Source organism: Pituophis catenifer, unplaced genomic scaffold, assembly GCF_029215685.1.
Source record: "Pituophis catenifer annectens isolate HBS135680 unplaced genomic scaffold, rPitCat1.0.hap2 SCAF_4, whole genome shotgun sequence".
Taxonomy (NCBI): domain Eukaryota; kingdom Metazoa; phylum Chordata; class Lepidosauria; order Squamata; family Colubridae; genus Pituophis; species Pituophis catenifer.
Window position 1 is genome coordinate 55,347,276 of NW_027256884.1, and position 17,906 is coordinate 55,365,181.

Here is a 17,906-nt window from a genome sequence, read left to right on the forward strand (position 1 = left end):
TCGGAATCTCTGGTGTTGTTTAAAGTCAGACAATGGGGCGCCAGGAAACTCCCTTCGGCAGCTTGGAGGGAGGCGAAGAGCTTTAGCACCCACCGCGCAGAAAGGGGGAGTGCGGGTTGCCTGCTTGGTCAATTTCAGCCCACGGAAAGCTCCCGCCTGCCTGGGCTCCCCGATGGTTTTGCCTGGGCTCTGGAAGAGCTTCAGATTCCGTCGTGCGCACCTCGCCCTCCTGAGCTGCTTCTGCACTAGAATGTTGCGGCAGGTCTTGCACAGAGGACTGAGAACGTCTTTCGCCAGACTCGGCCACTTCGTTGCCAGCCACCCGGTCTTCTTTGCCTCTGCGCCCGTGCTCATCTCCATCTTGCTTGGGGCCAGTTTCAGCAAGTACCAGATCGAGGAGAGCGTGGAACACCTGCTGGCCCCCAAACACAGCCTGGCCAAGATCGAGAGGAACCTGGTCAATAGCCTCTTCCCTGTGAACCGGTCCAAGCACCGGCTGTATTCCGATCTGCAGACCCCAGGGAGATACGGCAGAGTCATCATCACATCCTTTGTCAAGGCGAACATGCTGGACCAATATCACACGGATCTGATCTTAAAGGTAAGGAACAGCCGTTCCTGATGAGTCACCCTTTTCTTTTCCACCCGTTGCTGAAATCCTTTCTTTGCCTTCCTGCATGGATCCTTAAAAATGTGTAATGGTAACTGTCAATGGAATACCAGTCATGTATGTCTGTTCAACTAGCTCTTATCTTCAGCTCATAGTTCTGCAACAGTTGGGTTAACTATGGGTTGCAGAGGAAAATGCCTGTACAGATTCCTTCTCCTTTTCAGAGGTGATGGGGGTGGGTGGGTTATGATTGAAAGAATGGCACCTTTCTCTCTCTGCCTCTTGTCCCTCCTGTACAAGCTGAGTTAGTGACAACCACTTTTGTTAATTTGAAGTTCAACCTAAACTTCAACATTGATGGGTAACACTTGTAGGTTACTCTTAATTTACTCAAGACAATCCTTTGATTACAATGGCTATACAAATTAATTGAAAATTAAATACAGGAGCTGTTTTATTTCCAAAAGATTTCTTTCATAGCATCCTAATCACATCATTTTGAAAACTGCTACATGCTACTTTTACATACACAAGATTTGAAATCAGAAGAAATGATTGTTTATATAGTTTCTTTGTGTAGTTATTTACTGTGTAATGTAATGCAGCTAATTTTACTGAATTGTTCCTGAACTGTATACAAGGTCCTGCCTATTGCAATATTTTTGTCAATATTATCTGTTATTTTGCAACAGTAGCATACTTCTCAATACAGGTTTGAAATAAAAACATGAGAAAATGCATGGATGGAATGGAGATCATGTTGATGAAAAGAAAGGAAGATTAGATAGAGAGATAGAGAGAGGAGAGAGAGATGGCTTTGAGCATACACATTTACTTTTTAGCATTAAACAACATTTTGATAAGCTTTGATAACATACTGCAAAGTAATCACAATCATTGGACCTTTAGTATCTCTTGCAATGAGAAAATACATATTCATAGAGTCCTGCCAGTTCCACTAAAAAAAAACTTGCAATGGAATCCATGATATTAGCCTTTACAGATCTCTTTCTGTGTCTGTCTTTCTCTCTCTCTCTCTCCCTCACACACACACACACACACACACACACACACAGACAATCTCATGTAGCAGTTATAATATGTCTTCACATGAAAAAAAATGTTAACTAGGAAAACCTTCAGAAATATCAGTGCTTATATTTGAAATACTTTGCAAGCAGATGTCAGTAAAGATTGGTGAGATTTTTTCTGGTGTGCTATCTTAGAATCTCAATTAAAATTATAGTGATAAATAACTATCTTTTCTCAAATAAAATTGTAATAAAAGCATTAATTATTGAAAAGAAAATTGATTAGTTGAAAATTGCATCATATTCAATATAATCTAAAATAGTTATTGTTAACTTAAGATAATAGTCATCTATGCACCATTATTTCAATACCATCAGCTCTTGAAATCATTGAAGCCATCAGGTACATTAAATGTTACCTCTTGTTTTGTAGTCTTAATTGTCTAAAAGCTTGGTTTAATTGCTCATTTAGTAAATTAGTGCCATGTTCTATCAAATGTATGGCCTAAGTCTGAAAGATGCTGTAGGTTGGGCTTAAGCTAGTAGAGACAGAAAAAAATACAGTTCTTGATAGGTTGCAGTGAAATGATATTGAATTGTGCAGTAAAAGAACATATCAAAAAAAGGTATGAACTAAAGTTATAATAACTAATGCTATTAATTGGATAGTAAACCATATGGAACTAAGTAGAATTTACTTCCAAGTAACACGGATAGGATTCTGCTACACTTGTGAAAAAAGGTTCCTTTAGAAAAGATGGTCCAAATAGAAATTTAGTTATAATATTATTAAGATTAAATATAGCTGTCCATTCTATATTTAATATATTTATATTTAGTATATATTCCAATAATCAACCATTTTTCCCTTTTTTATCAATTCTCATGTCAAAAAAGCTGACATTGGCGCTAATGTTGTAACCAAATATTTGAATGTATCTGAAATATCTCAATTGTAAGATGTGAAAATGATTTAGTTTACCAAAACCTGAAGTTACTAATGTCTTGCTTACCCCCAGTATTTTAAATTTTAAAAGGAAAACTTCATCTCCCCACTTTTTAAATGTCAAGCCATTGTGTTTTTATCTGATTGACAAATTGTGGTATTGGTCCGAAAGTTTTGATTCAGGTCAGTTTCCTGTTGATGGATCTTGGGACTTAAAGGAAGAACTGTTTTTGAAGTAATGAATCAGACTTGGCAGAAAGCGAAAATGCATGGAAACAGCAGCTAAACTATATCAGCCATTGAAAGCTCTCCCAGATCAAGGTGGATGTCAGATACTAATGTTACATCTGCTCCTTATCTTCCAGGGTTAAATAAAAGACCATGAAATCACATGTAGGACTCTCATGAGCAGTTCTGGAATGCTGACTGTTAATTTCTGACTTCATTTTAAATATTTCTAAGTATTATTTTTTTTTTAATTTGATTTATATGCTGCCCTTCTCCGGAGACTCAGGGCGGCTTACAATGCGCTTAAGCAATAGCCTTCATTCTTTTGTATATTTATACAAAGTCAGCTTATTGCCCCCACAACTGGGTCCTCAATTTACCTACCTTAGAAAGGATGGAAGGCTGAGTCAACTTTGAGCCTTGGCGAGATTTGAACCTGCAGTAATTGCAGGCATCTGGTCTTAATAACCAGCTTAATAACAGGGTGTCTTAGACCACTGTACTACCAAGGCTCTGTATTTATTGCTAATTGTTTGAAAATGCAGGAGTGAAGAAATCCTTTCACATTTATTTTGGTTTGGGGTCTAAATTAATTAATTTTTAAAATCTTCATACAGCAATATAATATTGAGATACATTTTACACCTTCGCTTGCAGATATTTGGGGGTAATTCCTTGGCAGCTAATTCCATTTTTTGTTAGGCAAAATGCTAAAAAAGGCACAAATTTTGGGGCAAATCTATTAAGTTACTATTTCTCATGACAGGGGGTTGTTCTAACAGTTATAACAATTGGGTTTTTTAATGAATGATCATATTTCTTATTACAGATGATCCTTGACTTACAACTGTTTAACAATTTTTCAAAGTTTCAGAAAAAGTGATTTATGACCCTTCCTCAAAATTAACCCCGCTCACAGTCATGTGATTGTAATTCAGGCATTTGGCAACCAATTCACATTTACAGTGGTTGCAGCATCTTGCAGTCATGTGATTGTGATTTACAACCTTCTGACAAGCAAAGTTGATTGTGGAAAACAGAATGACTTAATGACTGTATGATTCACTTAATAACCACAGTAAAAATGGTCATAAAATCAATTCCAGTCACATAAATTTCATTCCCAATTGTGAACTTAAATCAGGGACTATATGTATGCATACTTACTCAGAGGTCTCATCATGTTAAGTAGAATTTACTTCTTACTTATTAATTAATGTGTGCTTAATACAATAATATTTATTTTAAAAAATGGAATCTCAACAGAATTTCTAAGCAATAGCTTCCCAATAGAACCAAACTGTTAGAATTCACTATTGTGTGACCAGGAATTTTTTTGCTGTTGTTGTTGTTGTGAGAAGCAACTATTGTACGGTCAATAAGGATGAGGTGGCAATTTTGTTTGTTTCTTGTTTGAAATTCATTTTAGGGTATTAACTAGCTGAAGAATTAGCATCATCTTTCCTATAATCTATCTTGGACAACAAAGGATTGTTATCTGTTTTATAATGTTTACTTCAGATTTGCTTCTTAGTACCCTGCTTGGGATTCTTTTTATTTTTCTGAAAAACAATTTGCATTTATGATCAGCTATATCTGACTATAAGAACTTTGAAGGGGAGCAATTGATCTAGATGGTTTTTATTTTGTTTTCCTATGGATCTAAAAGCAAACAAATATTTTCTCAATTTCTTCTTTTAAAAAAAACTAGATTGGGCTTGTTCTACAAGGTGGTCTTCAGATATGTTGAACTTCAATTCCCATAATTGACCTTCTAACATTAACAAGAGTCACCTGCCATTAGGATCCCTCTGTTTGATTCTGTTTGATTTGTCTTTATCAAAGGATGAAAGTAAACATGTTGTCTGTGGGCAGTTTATTAAATCTGTTCAATTGATTATGCCAATTTTGGATCTTCTGTCAAAGGTTAAAACCAAAATTAGAACAAGAGCCCAATTATTATGGCAAGACTGAGCAGTTTAGTATCAAATACAGGGTGGATTCTTTATAACCTATGACAGTAAATTCATTTTTTAAAGCAGTGTTTTGTTTTGTTTTCCTTTGCTTTTTTACACACTTTTGTGTAAATATTCAATCTAAATTCTCAACCTATAATCCTCAGAATACAACCCTGAGATCTGCTGTAGGATGCTGGTTCTGGTTTTCATGAATGAATGATGCTAGATATTTTGCTGCCCAGAAGATGAGCTCTGCATTCTACTCAAATCAAGGTGGACAGGGATCAAGTCAGTGAAGTTATTTTGGCACAAGAACAGATAATTCCATAAGCACCTCTGGCAATAAAAGTAAATCAATTGTTTTTGACATTTCAAGATATTCATCTAAGATGATTGATTCCCTTAACCAACAATTACGGTCTTTTCTTCCTCAGAGTAAACTTTTTATACCTAGAATTCATCTTTAATCCAAGGATTTGTTCATATTCATATTTATCACATATTTACTAGAACTGGATCCCAATCTACTTGCTAAAGGCCAGAAATTTTAAGGAAAACAGCTTGGCAATATTTACTGTACTCTACTTCCTGTGTTTTCATCAACATATACATGTTTCAGTATCAAAAATATAGATATACAGAGTTATTCACCACCTGAATTTGAACACTTTTAGCAAAAAAAGACCCATTTTTCATGCACTCAAGTGGCTCTGGGTAACAGCCTTTGCTAGCATATAAATATATGATGCAAATCTTTTTTCACACTTAATTGACATGAATAAATTGCACTTTACCCATGGAGACTTATAGTATAAAACAGATTTCTTGAAATATTATGTAGACAATAAACCTTTGCTGAGAGAAAAATTGCTTAAAAATTATTGGGAATTGTACATTCTTTTCCTTTTCATTATTATTAGCATTAGCATTAAAATTTCAGTCCTGCTGTTCCAGAAGCTGGATCACAGACATCATTTATACAACTGATTAACAAAAATAGTTTTCTGATTGTTCACAAGAACTTTTTAAAACAGTCAATAAAAAACATGGAAGAGAATAAAATGGTACAAAAGATACATTAAAATACTAACTTCATCTTAACAATTTAAATCATGTAAAGAAAAGGTTAAAATCTTCATCAGATATGAAAAACTTTCTAAATTGTGTTCCAGGCCAAAAATTTCTCTGTTTAGTACCCATTCACCTTTACTGAATTAATGGAAACATCCATAGAATAATTTGTGGATCTTAAGATTTGGATAAAAATTTGGATAAATTTGGACCTTAAGATTTGGTAAATGTTTACAGGAAGTGATAACCCTCAGATAACCTGGTAATACATTTTTGTGAATTAGGTGACCATGTAAATATGATACATAAATAAATAAAATAATTCAGATAAGAATAGAAATTGGTGACTAGCAGATGTTACTGAATTACTCTCAGCAGCTGCAATCATGAAGGACTTTGGGAGTTGTAGTTTTATCAACATCTCAGTGACAAGTTCCTCATCCTGCTAAGATATAAAATAAAGTTTTTTGTGACCAGGAATGCACTTTTTCTTATATATTTAGTAGCTACCATGTTTTCCTGAAAATAAGACCAGGTCTTATATTTTTGGGGGCTGCAAAATAAGCACTAGGGCTTATTTTTGGGGAATATATCTCTTTTTTTAATGTACAAGAGGCAGTGAGCTCGGGGGCCAATGAGAGGGGGAATGCTGCTACTGCCAGCCCTGCCCTCTCTGTCCCACTGTCTGCTTGTAGCAGCCAAACTCTCAACTTTCCCCAGCTTCCACCTGCCCTGCCTGCTGGCCCTGCTGCTGCTGGGACACTTCTTGGCCATGGCAGGTACCTTACTGGCCTTGGAGTGGCTGCCTGTGCTGCTGCTGGCCTCGTGGGGGCTTTTTGCCCTCTTGGCCATGCTGCTCTCAGCTGCCTGCTGGGCTGCTCCTGCCTGGTGCGGGGTGAGTCAGCCCAGATCTACAACCTACAGAGAAAAAGGCTAGCCGGTACTGACCAACCATGTGTGCTGGTGTGTGTGTGTGTGACTGGCATCAGAAAAGAAGCTCCAAGTGCCCGCCTCCTTTCATCCTGAGTTGGAAGAATCACATGGTCAGGGACTGTCGGTCAGGCTGCTACGCAAACACCTTCACCAGCTTCTTCCTTTAAATGGTAGCGCCACCCCAGTGCAGGAGCTGGCCAAAAAGCCCTGCCTTTGGCACATTCACACCAACATGCCCTGGCCACCTTCAGCATCTACCTCACCTGCGGCTGGTCTGCCACCACGTCGCCTTTCACCCAGCCTGGCCCGCCATTGGGGTTGGAAGTTCAATTGTGCCCCGCAAGGGACCCTCCACCCTTGGTGTCTGCAAAAACAGAGCAGCTGGAGGAGATGGGGGAGGAGGAATGAAGGGAAGGAGAAAGCCCAGACCTTCCTTGGCACAAAGCTTCACAATAAACACAGCATAAAAGAGCTGCTGTGCATGTTGGCCACTACAGTGCCCACTGTGGCTGAGAAGTATCCCAGGAGCAGCAGGGACAGCAGCAGGCTAGGGAGCAATGAGAGCTTGGCTGGCAGGTGCCGCAAGAGCAGCAGCAGGGTGGTAGCCAGAGCCGAGGCCAGGAAGGGCAGCGGCAGGTTGCACAGCAGCTGCATGGAAACAAAGGGAGTCGCTTGCACCACTGCCCATCAGCCTGGCTGAAGAGCAGCCCGGCCAGGGCACCACTGGTCCCCAGCAGCAGCAGGTGCAGCAGGCCCAGCAGCCAGGCCATGTGGCCAGTGATGGCAGCTGCTTCTGAAATTGATCTGGGGAAGAATGGACAGTTTCTTCCCTTTCAGCCCCTTCTGCAGTTGCCGTAAGATCCAAGCGGCAATTGCTCGGGGAGAAAAGAAAGGTAAGGGAAGTGAAGAAATCTTCCTCCCCCCACAGGTGCCCCATGATGTGAGTGACATCAGATGACCATGCCCATCACTGATGACACTTTTAACTAGGGCTTATTTTTTGGGTAGGGCTTATGTGAGCAGCATGAAAAATCAGCCTAGGTCTTATTTTCAGGGAAGGCCTTATTTTTGGGGAAATGGGGTTATTATGGCTGTTAGGATGTCAGCAAATATGACAATATCATTGTGCCAACATAAGATTGAATTTTTTGCCTTTTCTCCTTGTCTTTTGAAGCAGTGCTTTTTTTATTTGTTTCCCCCACTGAAAATTGTTGAATGCAGATGGTCCCAGATCCAATTTTCAGTATCTTTGGACTTAGAAAAGTGATTGAAATGCAAGAGTATTTCAGTCAGTGGCAACTATAGTGTGCTTAGTGACCAATAATATAGCATAATGTAAAGCTCCAGGCAATGTAATTAATGGCCATGATTGATGAGGATAATGGATGTTTGATTTTGTAAGTAAACAATTGGAAAGTAGCAGATTGGAGAGTACTAACCAATATAGCAAACATTCTGAAATTATAGGATTATAAATGACTAGAACCATTATTTATACTGTGCTATAAAAGAACTACAAAAACCATCAAACCCTGCAGATCTATATTTATAAATATACAGTATCTATATTTAATGTATTGGAACATTTAATATATTCTGTAGATTGTGCCACATTTGACAAGGGTCAACATGAAAAAGTATTGACAAATCTAAATGAATTCTCTGCATCCTCCCAAGTCTAGGCTGTCACATTTAGGTAATACCATCATCATTGTTTACCAATATTTTAAAATATTCACAATATACTCCGTGCTTATCCACTCTTAAACATTTAAAGTAATTATTTAGTTGGTGATGCACCTAACAGGAGCAAATGTGGCCATCCAAAAATTTGAGCAGTAATATCTAGATCCATGATGGTGAACCTATGGCACATGTGCCACAGATGGCACACTGAGCAATATTTGTGGGCACGTGAGCATTGCCCTAGCTGAGCTTCAGCGCACATGTGTGTGCTGACCAGCTGATTTTCGGGCCTTCTGGTCCCACCAGAAGTTGGGAAATGGGCTGTTTCCGGCCTCCGGGGGGGGGTCTCTGGGCGGGTGTGGGAGGCCATTTTCAGCCTCCCCAAGCTCCTAGAAAGCCTCTGGAGCCTGGGGAGGGCAAAAAAATAGGCCTACTGGGCCAACCAGTAACCTTTTTGCCATTTCGTGCCAAAAGAGGGAGCACAGGGGTCGACGTGTGCATGCATGGGGGGCAGGGCCCGGGGGCATTGAATTATGGGTGTGGGCACGGGCACACGTGACCTCCCCACGCTCCCTGTGCTTTTGGCACGCGACAGCAAAAAGGTTAGCCATCACTGATCTAGATATTCAGAACAATCCAGCTGTGTACCTTTCTCGTTTTAGTTTCGAAGGAGAGGATTTAAAAAAATTGTAAACCTGTAAGAGTCCAAGATACAGGGATGTAGAAATAAACTTAACAGATAAAAAGGAAGGAAAATGCACCTTTAATTTTCCACTTTCCAAATATACATTCACTCCACTAAAGCTGAAAATGTTCAGATTATGGACTACCAGTCATTAACTCTTTCACTCTGCATATCATAGAAAGGAAAAGCCTCAGGAAATAGTAGTGCGAAACAAGAAGTCCTTTTCAGCTTTTTTTACTAAGACTTTTTTTCTACACCACATATGTAAGTACATAGTTGAATAAAATACTATGCTTCATTTCCATATTGTCTGTAATCTTGCAGTGAATTCTTTGGTTGTGGCAGTGGGGTGGATTTTTTTATTGCAGGTATTAGATAGCCATACAAAATCAGATTTGTACAATGTCACTATTACAATAATCAGTGGATTTGTTGAAGTGCAGCACACTCCCTCTAAAATTGAAGCAATCTATCTATGATATATTCTCATCTTCTTTTTTTTCAAATTTTTTTTATTAAATCACTTTTTTTATTTTAAAACAAACAAAAAAAAAGAACATAAAAACATCATCATAACCCCAACAATGTCCTTGAAGTGATGTCCCAGTGCCTGGAGGCTGTGCGGATCTGGATGGGGAGGAACAGGCTCAAGCTCAACCCTTCCAAGACTGAGTGGCTGTGGTTCCCGGCATCCTGATATAGTCAGTTGATGCCATCACTGACTATCGGGGGCGAGTCTTTGGCCCCCACGGAGAGGGTGCGCAATCTGGGAGTCCTGGATACGCAGCTGTCCTTGGAGGAACATCTGACGGCTGTAGCCAGGGGGACCTTCTGTCAGGTTCGCCTGATTCGCCAGTTGCGGCCCTTTCTTGATCGGGATTCCCTGTGCACAGTCACTCATGCCCTCGTCACCTCTTGCCTGGACTACTGCAACGCTCTCTACATGGGGCTCCCCTTGAAGAGCACCCGGAGGCTCCAACTGGTCCAGAATGCGGCCGCGCGGGTAGTCACGGGAACCGCATGACGCTCCCATACAACACCTCTCCTGCGTGAGCTGCACTGGCTCCCAGTGGTCTTCCGGGTGCGCTTCAAGGTATTGGTTATCACCTTTAAAGCGCTCCATGGCATAGGACTTAGTTATCTTCGAGACTGCCTGCTGCTACTGACGGCCTCCCATCGACCTGTGCGCTCCCACAGAGAGGGTCTCCTCGGGGTGCCATCAGCCAAACAATGTAGGCTGGTGACCCCCAGGGGAAGGGCCTTCTCTGTGGGGGCACCTACCCTCTGGAATCAGCTGCCCCCAGAGATAAGGAGAATCCAAGACCTCGGTGCCTTCCGCCATGCCCTTAAAACCTTCTTTTTCCAGCAAGCCGGGCTGGCCTAACACTTTTAAAAATGTTTTTAATTGTCTGTTATTGTTTTTAATCATGGGGCCAAATTAATATATATCTTTTTAATTGTATTTTAATGTTTGTAGTTTATGTTTTTACTTGGCTGTTCACCGCCCTGAGTCCTCAGGGAGAAGGGCGGTATACAAATTTAAAAATAAATAAATAAATAAATAAATAAATAAATAAATAAATAAATCCAAATAATTACAGACAGTGTATCGATCGGTTAACATCTTATTGTGCTCCCTCTTCTCTTCAAAATATCACTATACATCCAAAGCTTATTTTCATAAAAAATATTCCACTTAATTTATCTCAATATCTACATGTTATATATTTATCTCCATGTTTTATTGTCCATCCATTGATAAAATAAGTCCCATATCAAGTAATATTGTTTATCTTCCTTTTCTCCTATTTCAAATGTCAGTTTGCTCATTTCAGCACAATCCATCATTTTCTTAATAATTTCTTCATCAGTAAGTGTCTTTTCTCCTTTCCAATTTTTAGCAAATAGAATTCTAGCCGCCGTTAGCAGGTTTACAATTAAATATTGCAACTCTTTACTATATGTCTCTGGTAAGATCCCTAATAAAAATATCTCTGGTTTAAAGTCAATGTGTCTCTTAGTCATTTTTTCCAGTCATGTGTGTATCTTAGTCCAATATCTCTTTCCTTCTCCACATGTCCACCACATACGGTAATAGGATCCTGGAGTCTGATGACACTTCCAACATTTCTCCGATTTATTCTGGAACATCCTGGCTATCCTCGTTGGGGGTAGATGCCACCTGTCAAACATTTTATACAAATTCTCCTTATATGCTATAGACATTGTCATTTTATAGTTATGCGATCACAATTTTTGCCATTTCTCTAAATCAGTACCATGACCAATATATTCTCATCTTCTTATTGGTCACTTTTTGCATTCAGGTGTTCACAAACTACCAGGGCAGAATCTGAAAAATGGATTTGTTTTGAAACAACCTCTTCTGGGACTTGTGCCATTGACATTTGCAACATTTTCCTCTTCAAAGCCCTGAGGAGATAATTTTTCTGTTTAATGAGAGAACCTAAAATCTTCTGGTAACAATTCTCATATAATGACATGGCTCCAGGGGGCTCTGGCTTTGTGAAGAAAAAATTGTTCCACCATGAGAGTTTTTAACCCTGCCCACATTGAGCATCCTCTTTAGTTCTTCTAAATTGCTCTTTGTCCTTGGCCTCAAAGTCAGTCTGTAAACAACTAGAGGGCAAAATTTATAGTTCCACAGGGCTGTCACAAGTGTCAGACTGTCATATTGGCAATGTTTTTCTATTCTTGTCAGATTACTCACACTGCTGGAGCAAAATAAACCCAATACCCCTAATTTTATATGGTGATCTATTTATTGCCACATGTCTAATGACACACCATAATTTAGAGTAACAATGTACTATATTTCCCTGCAAAATGTTTTGTACAAAGAACCTCAAAGCAAAACAAAAATGAACATATTTAAATCTCAAGTACAGGTAGACTAAAAGAATGAGGACTGACAAGCTGTTTTTGAAATACAGAAAATATTGCCCATTCTTCACTATTACTGAAGTTACCATAGAATAGTTCTATAGTCATCATTAATAGTAGCATTAATCATAACTGAGTCTTAATCCCAGAGTTCTTAATTCTGTACTTTAAATGTGGGAAATAAGATTTAGATTTAACTGTGATCTAACTAATAGATCTAACTAGTCTAGGATTGCAAGATTTGTGCTTCCTGTCCTCTGTTAGTTTCCAGATTTTTGGAAACACTTTGGTGGACCTTATTTCTTATTCTTCTCTACTCACTGAACCTTTGGAGCTGCTCAGTCACTGTTTTGGTGTTTTCAGAAAGAAAGCATAAAAAGAAACCTATTCTTTGCTTTTCCATTCTTGCTTCTTTATAGCCAGTTAGATAATAGTAAGATGAACAATAACTTTGATAAACTGATGGTTTAATGTTTGTAAAGTAGATGACCACATGAGCTAATTTACAGCTTTCCGCAACTCCAACGGAACTCTAACACATGCACTTTGCCTATAAAGTGTTTCTGTTTTGCCTTTTATTAAAATATATAGTTTAGTACTCTGAAATTCTATGGCACAAGCTCCCAAACAACACTTAAGATTTTTTTAAAAATCTGACAGTTTTAGAGTCCAAAATAAATCCTGGATTTAATCCAGAAGAACCATAGTAATCTGCTTTGGGGACAAAGATACAGCTTGACATTACCATTGGAAAAAAAACTTTCTAGAGGAACAAAATTAGCATATTTAATGGGGGAAGTATTTATTTATTTATTTATTTATTTATTTATTTATTTATTTATTTTTCAAACTTCTATACCGCCCTTCTCCTTTCGGACTCAGGGCGGTGAACAGCCAAGATAAAAAACATTTATACATAAAAGTTAAAAATAGATTTAAAATAATTAAATAAATTTGGCCCGTAATTTAAAACTTATCAATTACAATCCATATCAAATTTTAAAACCAACCATAAAATCAGGACAGTCCGGCTAACTGAAAAAAATAGGTTTTTAGGGCCCGACGAAAAGTCCGGAGGTCGGAGATCACTCGTATCTCTGGGGGTAGATTGTTCCAAAGGGTAGGTGCCACCACAGAGAAGCCTTTCCCCCTGGGGGTCGCCAGCTGACATTGTCTGGCCGACGGCACCCTGAGGAGGCCCTCTCTGTGGGAGTGAACGGGCCCTCTCTGTGGGAGCGAACTGGCCGGTGGGAGGCAATTGGTGGCAGAAGGTGGTCCCGTAAGTACCCCGGCCCTAAACCATGGAGTGCTTTAAAGGTGATCACCAACACTTTGAAGCACACCTGGAAGTCCACTGGAAGCCAATGCAGCTCGCGCAGGAGAGGAGTCACATGGGAGCGTCCTGTCGCTCCCATAATCCCCTGCGCGGCCGCATTCTGCACCAGTTGGAGCCTCCGGGTGTACCCCAAGGGGAGCCCCATGTAGAGAGTGTTACAATAGTCCAGACGAGAAGTGATGAGTGCTTGAGTGACCGTGTGTAGGGAGTCCTGATCCAGAAAGGGGCTCAACTGGCATATCAGGCGAACCTGATAAAAAGCCCCCCTGGCCACGGCCGTCATATGCTCTTCTAAAGACAGCCGTGCGTCCAGGAGGACATCCAAGTTGCGGGCCCTTTCTGTGGGGGCCAATGATTCGCTCCCAATAACCAGTGATGGCGTCATCTGGCTATACCGGGACGCCGGCAGCCACAGCCACTCGGTCTTGGAAAGGTTGAGTTGAAGCCTGTTTCTCCTCATCCAGACCCGCACGGCCTCCAGACACTGGGACATCACTTCCAAGGCATCGTTGGGATGGTCTGGGGTGGAGATGTACAGCTGAGTATCATCAGCATACTGATGGAACTCTACCCCAAAACCACGGATGATCTCACCCAGTGGCTTCACATAAATGTTGAACAGGAGGGGCGAGAGGACCAATCCTTGTGGCACCCCACAAACAAGGGGCCTTGGGGTCGACCGCTGCCCCCCTGTCAACACAGATTGAGACCGGTCGGAGAGATAGGAGGAGAACCACCACAAAATGGTGCCTCCCACTCCCAGTCCCTCCAGCCGGCGCAACATGAGACCATGGTCGATGGTATCAAAAGCTGCTGAGAGATCTAACAGGACCAGGATAGAGGAATAACCCCTATCCCGAGCCCTCCAGAGATCATCCACCAACGCGACCAATGCCGTTTCTGTGCTGTACCCAGGTCTGAAGCCGGACTGGAGCGGATCCAAATAGACAGCTTCATCCAGGTACTGGGGAAGCTGTCGCGCTACCACACTCTCAACAACCTTCGCAATAAAACGAAGATTGGAGACTGGACGATAGTTAGCCAAAACAGCCGGATCCAGGGATGGCTTCTTGAGGAGAGGCCTCACCACCGCCTCTTTCAAGGCAGCCGGCAGGACACCCTCACTCAAAGATACGTTGATAATCCCCTGGAGCCAGCCTCATGTAACCTCCCGGGAAGCCAGCACCAACCAGGAGAGACACGGGTCCAATAAACATGTGGTCGCGTTCAGCCATCCCAAGATCCTGTCCATGTCCTCGGGAGCCACAGGATCGAACTCCTCCCAGATAACACTCTCAAGGCCTGCCTCAGTCATCTCGTCTGAACTAACCCAGTCAGCAGCCAAGTCTTCCCGAATCTGAGTTATTTTATCATCCAGATACTGTACAAAATCCTCAGCTCGGCCCTGCAAGGGGTCATCCCACACTCCCAGATGGAGAAGGGAGCGGGTCACCCTGAACAGGGTGGCTGGGCAGTTATCTGATGACGCGATAAGAGTGGCACAATAGCTAGATTTTGCCGCTTTTATCGCCACTAGGTAGGTCTTAATATGAGACCTTACCAGTGTCAAGTCAGATTCGGAACAACTGGCCCTCCAACCACTCTCTAGGCGTCTTTTCCGGCGCTTCATCTCTCTCAGCTCCTCGGAGAACCAAGGAGTTAAGTGAGTTTGGTGCCAGGTCAGAGGCCACAAAGGCATGACCCGGTCCAAAGCCCCGGCAGCCGTGCTATCCCAGGCAGCCACCAGGCCTTCAGCCAAGTCATGAGCTAGAGTCTCAGGAAATGGCCCAAGCTCCATCTGGAACCTATCAGGATCCATCAGGCACCTGGGGCGGAACCACCTGGTTGGCTCCACCTCCCTGCGACGGGGTGCGGCGGTCAGAAAGTCAAGTCAAAGGAGCAAGTGGTCAGACCATGACAAGGGTTCAATATCTATATCCCCTGTATCAAGGCCACTCAACTACTGACCAGAGATAAAAACTAAGTCCAGAGTGTGTCCCCCTATGTGAGTAGGGCCGTGAATTACTTGGGTCAGGTCCATGGCCATCATGGAAGCCATGAACTCCCGAGCTACCTCAGATGTTTCACCGATAGATGGCAGGTTGAAATCCCCCATGACCACAAGTCTGGGGGTATCAGCCGCCACCTCGGCTATGACATTGAGGAGTTTGGGCAGGGTCGTTGCCACGTGGCAGGGAGTCAGGTACGTGATCAACAAACCCATCTGCACCCCACGACCCCACTTCACAAAAAGGGACTCACATCCGGCTATCTGAGGTACGGTGGTCTCCCTCGGATCAAGACCTTCTCTTAGAATGACCGCTACCCCCCCGTCCCTGCCCTGAGCTCTCGGCTGATGAAATGCACGGAAGCCTGGTGGGCACATCTCCACGAGGGGAACCCCCCCCCCCATGGCCCAACCAGGTCTCTGTAATACCTGCCAGGTCTGCTTCCCCCTCCTGAATAAGGTCACAAATGAGGGGGGCTTTATTTACTACGGACCTGGCATTACACAACATCAGCCGGAGACTCGGGCCCTGAGATTCTGAGCAACCTGGGGAACGGGAAGAGCTAAGGGGACCGGGGCATGCAATTGCTCGAAGATAGCGAGTGCATGTCCCCACCACATGATACAGCCCCCTTCTCCCGCCATACCTGCCCCTCCCACTCAGCGTATTAATGGAGAAGACCTCAATAGAGGGCATTCTAACAGTCCCCTTTCCCCCAGAGTCCATACCCACTATGGCACCATTAACTGCCGGGCTAGTCCCCATCCCCCATGGATTTTCCCCCAAACCCACATAACCTCCCCACCCCTCAGAACCCCTTAAAAGTCTGTTTAAAAATGTCCTTAAAAAACCCCTCAATCCCCTTTTTGTGACATGCCACCTCTTGGGGTCCCAAAACCCGTCATTAAGGTGGGCCCTCGATAACATAGAGGGCCAAGCCTGCGAGAGAGGGGAATCTCGCAGCGCAAGAAGCTTTGCCCTGGAATACATTTAAAAACACTGAAGTCATAATACAAATTTGGCCTAGACATGGTCTACGGGTCTATAATAATGGTCTTCAATGTCCAGGAAGCAAGGCTAAGTTAATCGGAAAGAATCACCACTACCCTCTCACAGTAATGGGTAGGAGTCCTCACGTTCTGTCCAACTGGGGGAACTATCCAACCACCCTCTCACGGCGGTTGGCCATCCTAATCAAGGCAAGATGGAAAAGTCCAAAACCACCCTCTCACAGTGGTTGGCCCTATTGGCCCTGAAAGATGGCCCTGAAAGATTTATCTCAAAGGCACTACCTTTCCTATTTTAAACAAGTGTAACTACATGCAGATCATGCATACTGTTCCCTTGCCCAACCCAGAAGAACTGGTCCAGATAGCTCTTGCCCTCTGTATTCAGCCTTTCTGTTCTGTGGCTTCAATCTTCAAAGCAAAGCAAGACCTCATCCTGAAGCCTTCTGGGCAGGGCTGCTCTTTCAATCTCTATCACTCCTCAGGGACATCTTTATGCTGTTTGCTGCTGTTGATGATTCTAGCTCATCGGTTTTTTTCCAACTAGGTTGTCTCTCAATTCAGCATCCTTTCAGGCACAGATCCATTCCCAGTGTTGCCAACATTAACTAATTAACAGTAGCAACTGTCAAAGTGACCATTTCTCATTTCAAATTCCTGGCCAGATATGTTATTTATAGGCTTCTAATTCCCAGTTCAAAAGTTTGATCAATCCAAGTGGTACTTACTCTCTCTAGTAATTTTTTTTTTTTTAATTTGAGTTATATACTGCCCTTCTCCGGAGACTCAGGGCGGCTTACAATGCGTTAAGCAATAGCCTTCATCCTTTTGTATATTTATACAAAGTCAGCTTATTGCCCCCACAAACTGGGTCCTCAATTTACCTACCTTAGAAAGGATGGAAGGCTGAGTCAACTTTGAGCCTGGGGAGATTCGAACTAGCAGTAATTGCAGGCAGCTGGATGATAATAACAGGCTATTAGTCTGCTGCGCCACCAGGCTCTTCCTGGCTCTTAAATTTTTAGGTTTCCTTTGCATTATCAATGAAAACAAGGTAAGGTTGTTATCTCATGAATAGTGCAAGTATCAACTCTAAACTTATATCCTGGTTATGTGTACTCATATCTCTTTTTTCTCAGGATTCTGCTACAAGTGCAGAGGGCAAACATTTGATCCTGAGAAGTGACACGGTGTTTTAAGAAGTTGCAAACAGTATCCTTCTTTTACTTTGAAGTGCTACAGAGCCCTATTATGTACGAATAAATATGCATGTTTTCTTTAGTGCCTGGGATTATACTAAAGTTTCTCTTCTTTAACTTGCCAGCCTTTGCATTAAGAATACCAAAAGAAACTCTTCTGTTAGCAATGTTGATTTTTGGAGGTATATCTCTCAGACTCTATCTCACTGCTAAGCAGAGTGGTGCCTGTGCCAGCCCAAGCAATTTACCACCAGTGAGACTGTCATCCATAATGAATGACAGGGTCATTGACAACAGTCTTTG

The 17,906-nt window shown here is 42.1% G+C and overlaps 1 protein-coding gene across 1 annotated transcript in view; it reads left to right on the forward strand.

Annotated features, from left to right (window-relative positions):
* The first annotated feature begins 235 nt into the window (after positions 1–235).
* Positions 236–17,906, forward strand: part of PTCHD1 (patched domain containing 1) — a 183,543-nt gene continuing 165,872 nt past the window's right edge. The window contains exon 1 of the mRNA XM_070944042.1: positions 236–601. Coding sequence (XP_070800143.1) covers positions 251–601 — 351 coding nt within the window. The 5' untranslated portion in view covers positions 236–250. The remainder of the gene's footprint in view (positions 602–17,906) is intronic.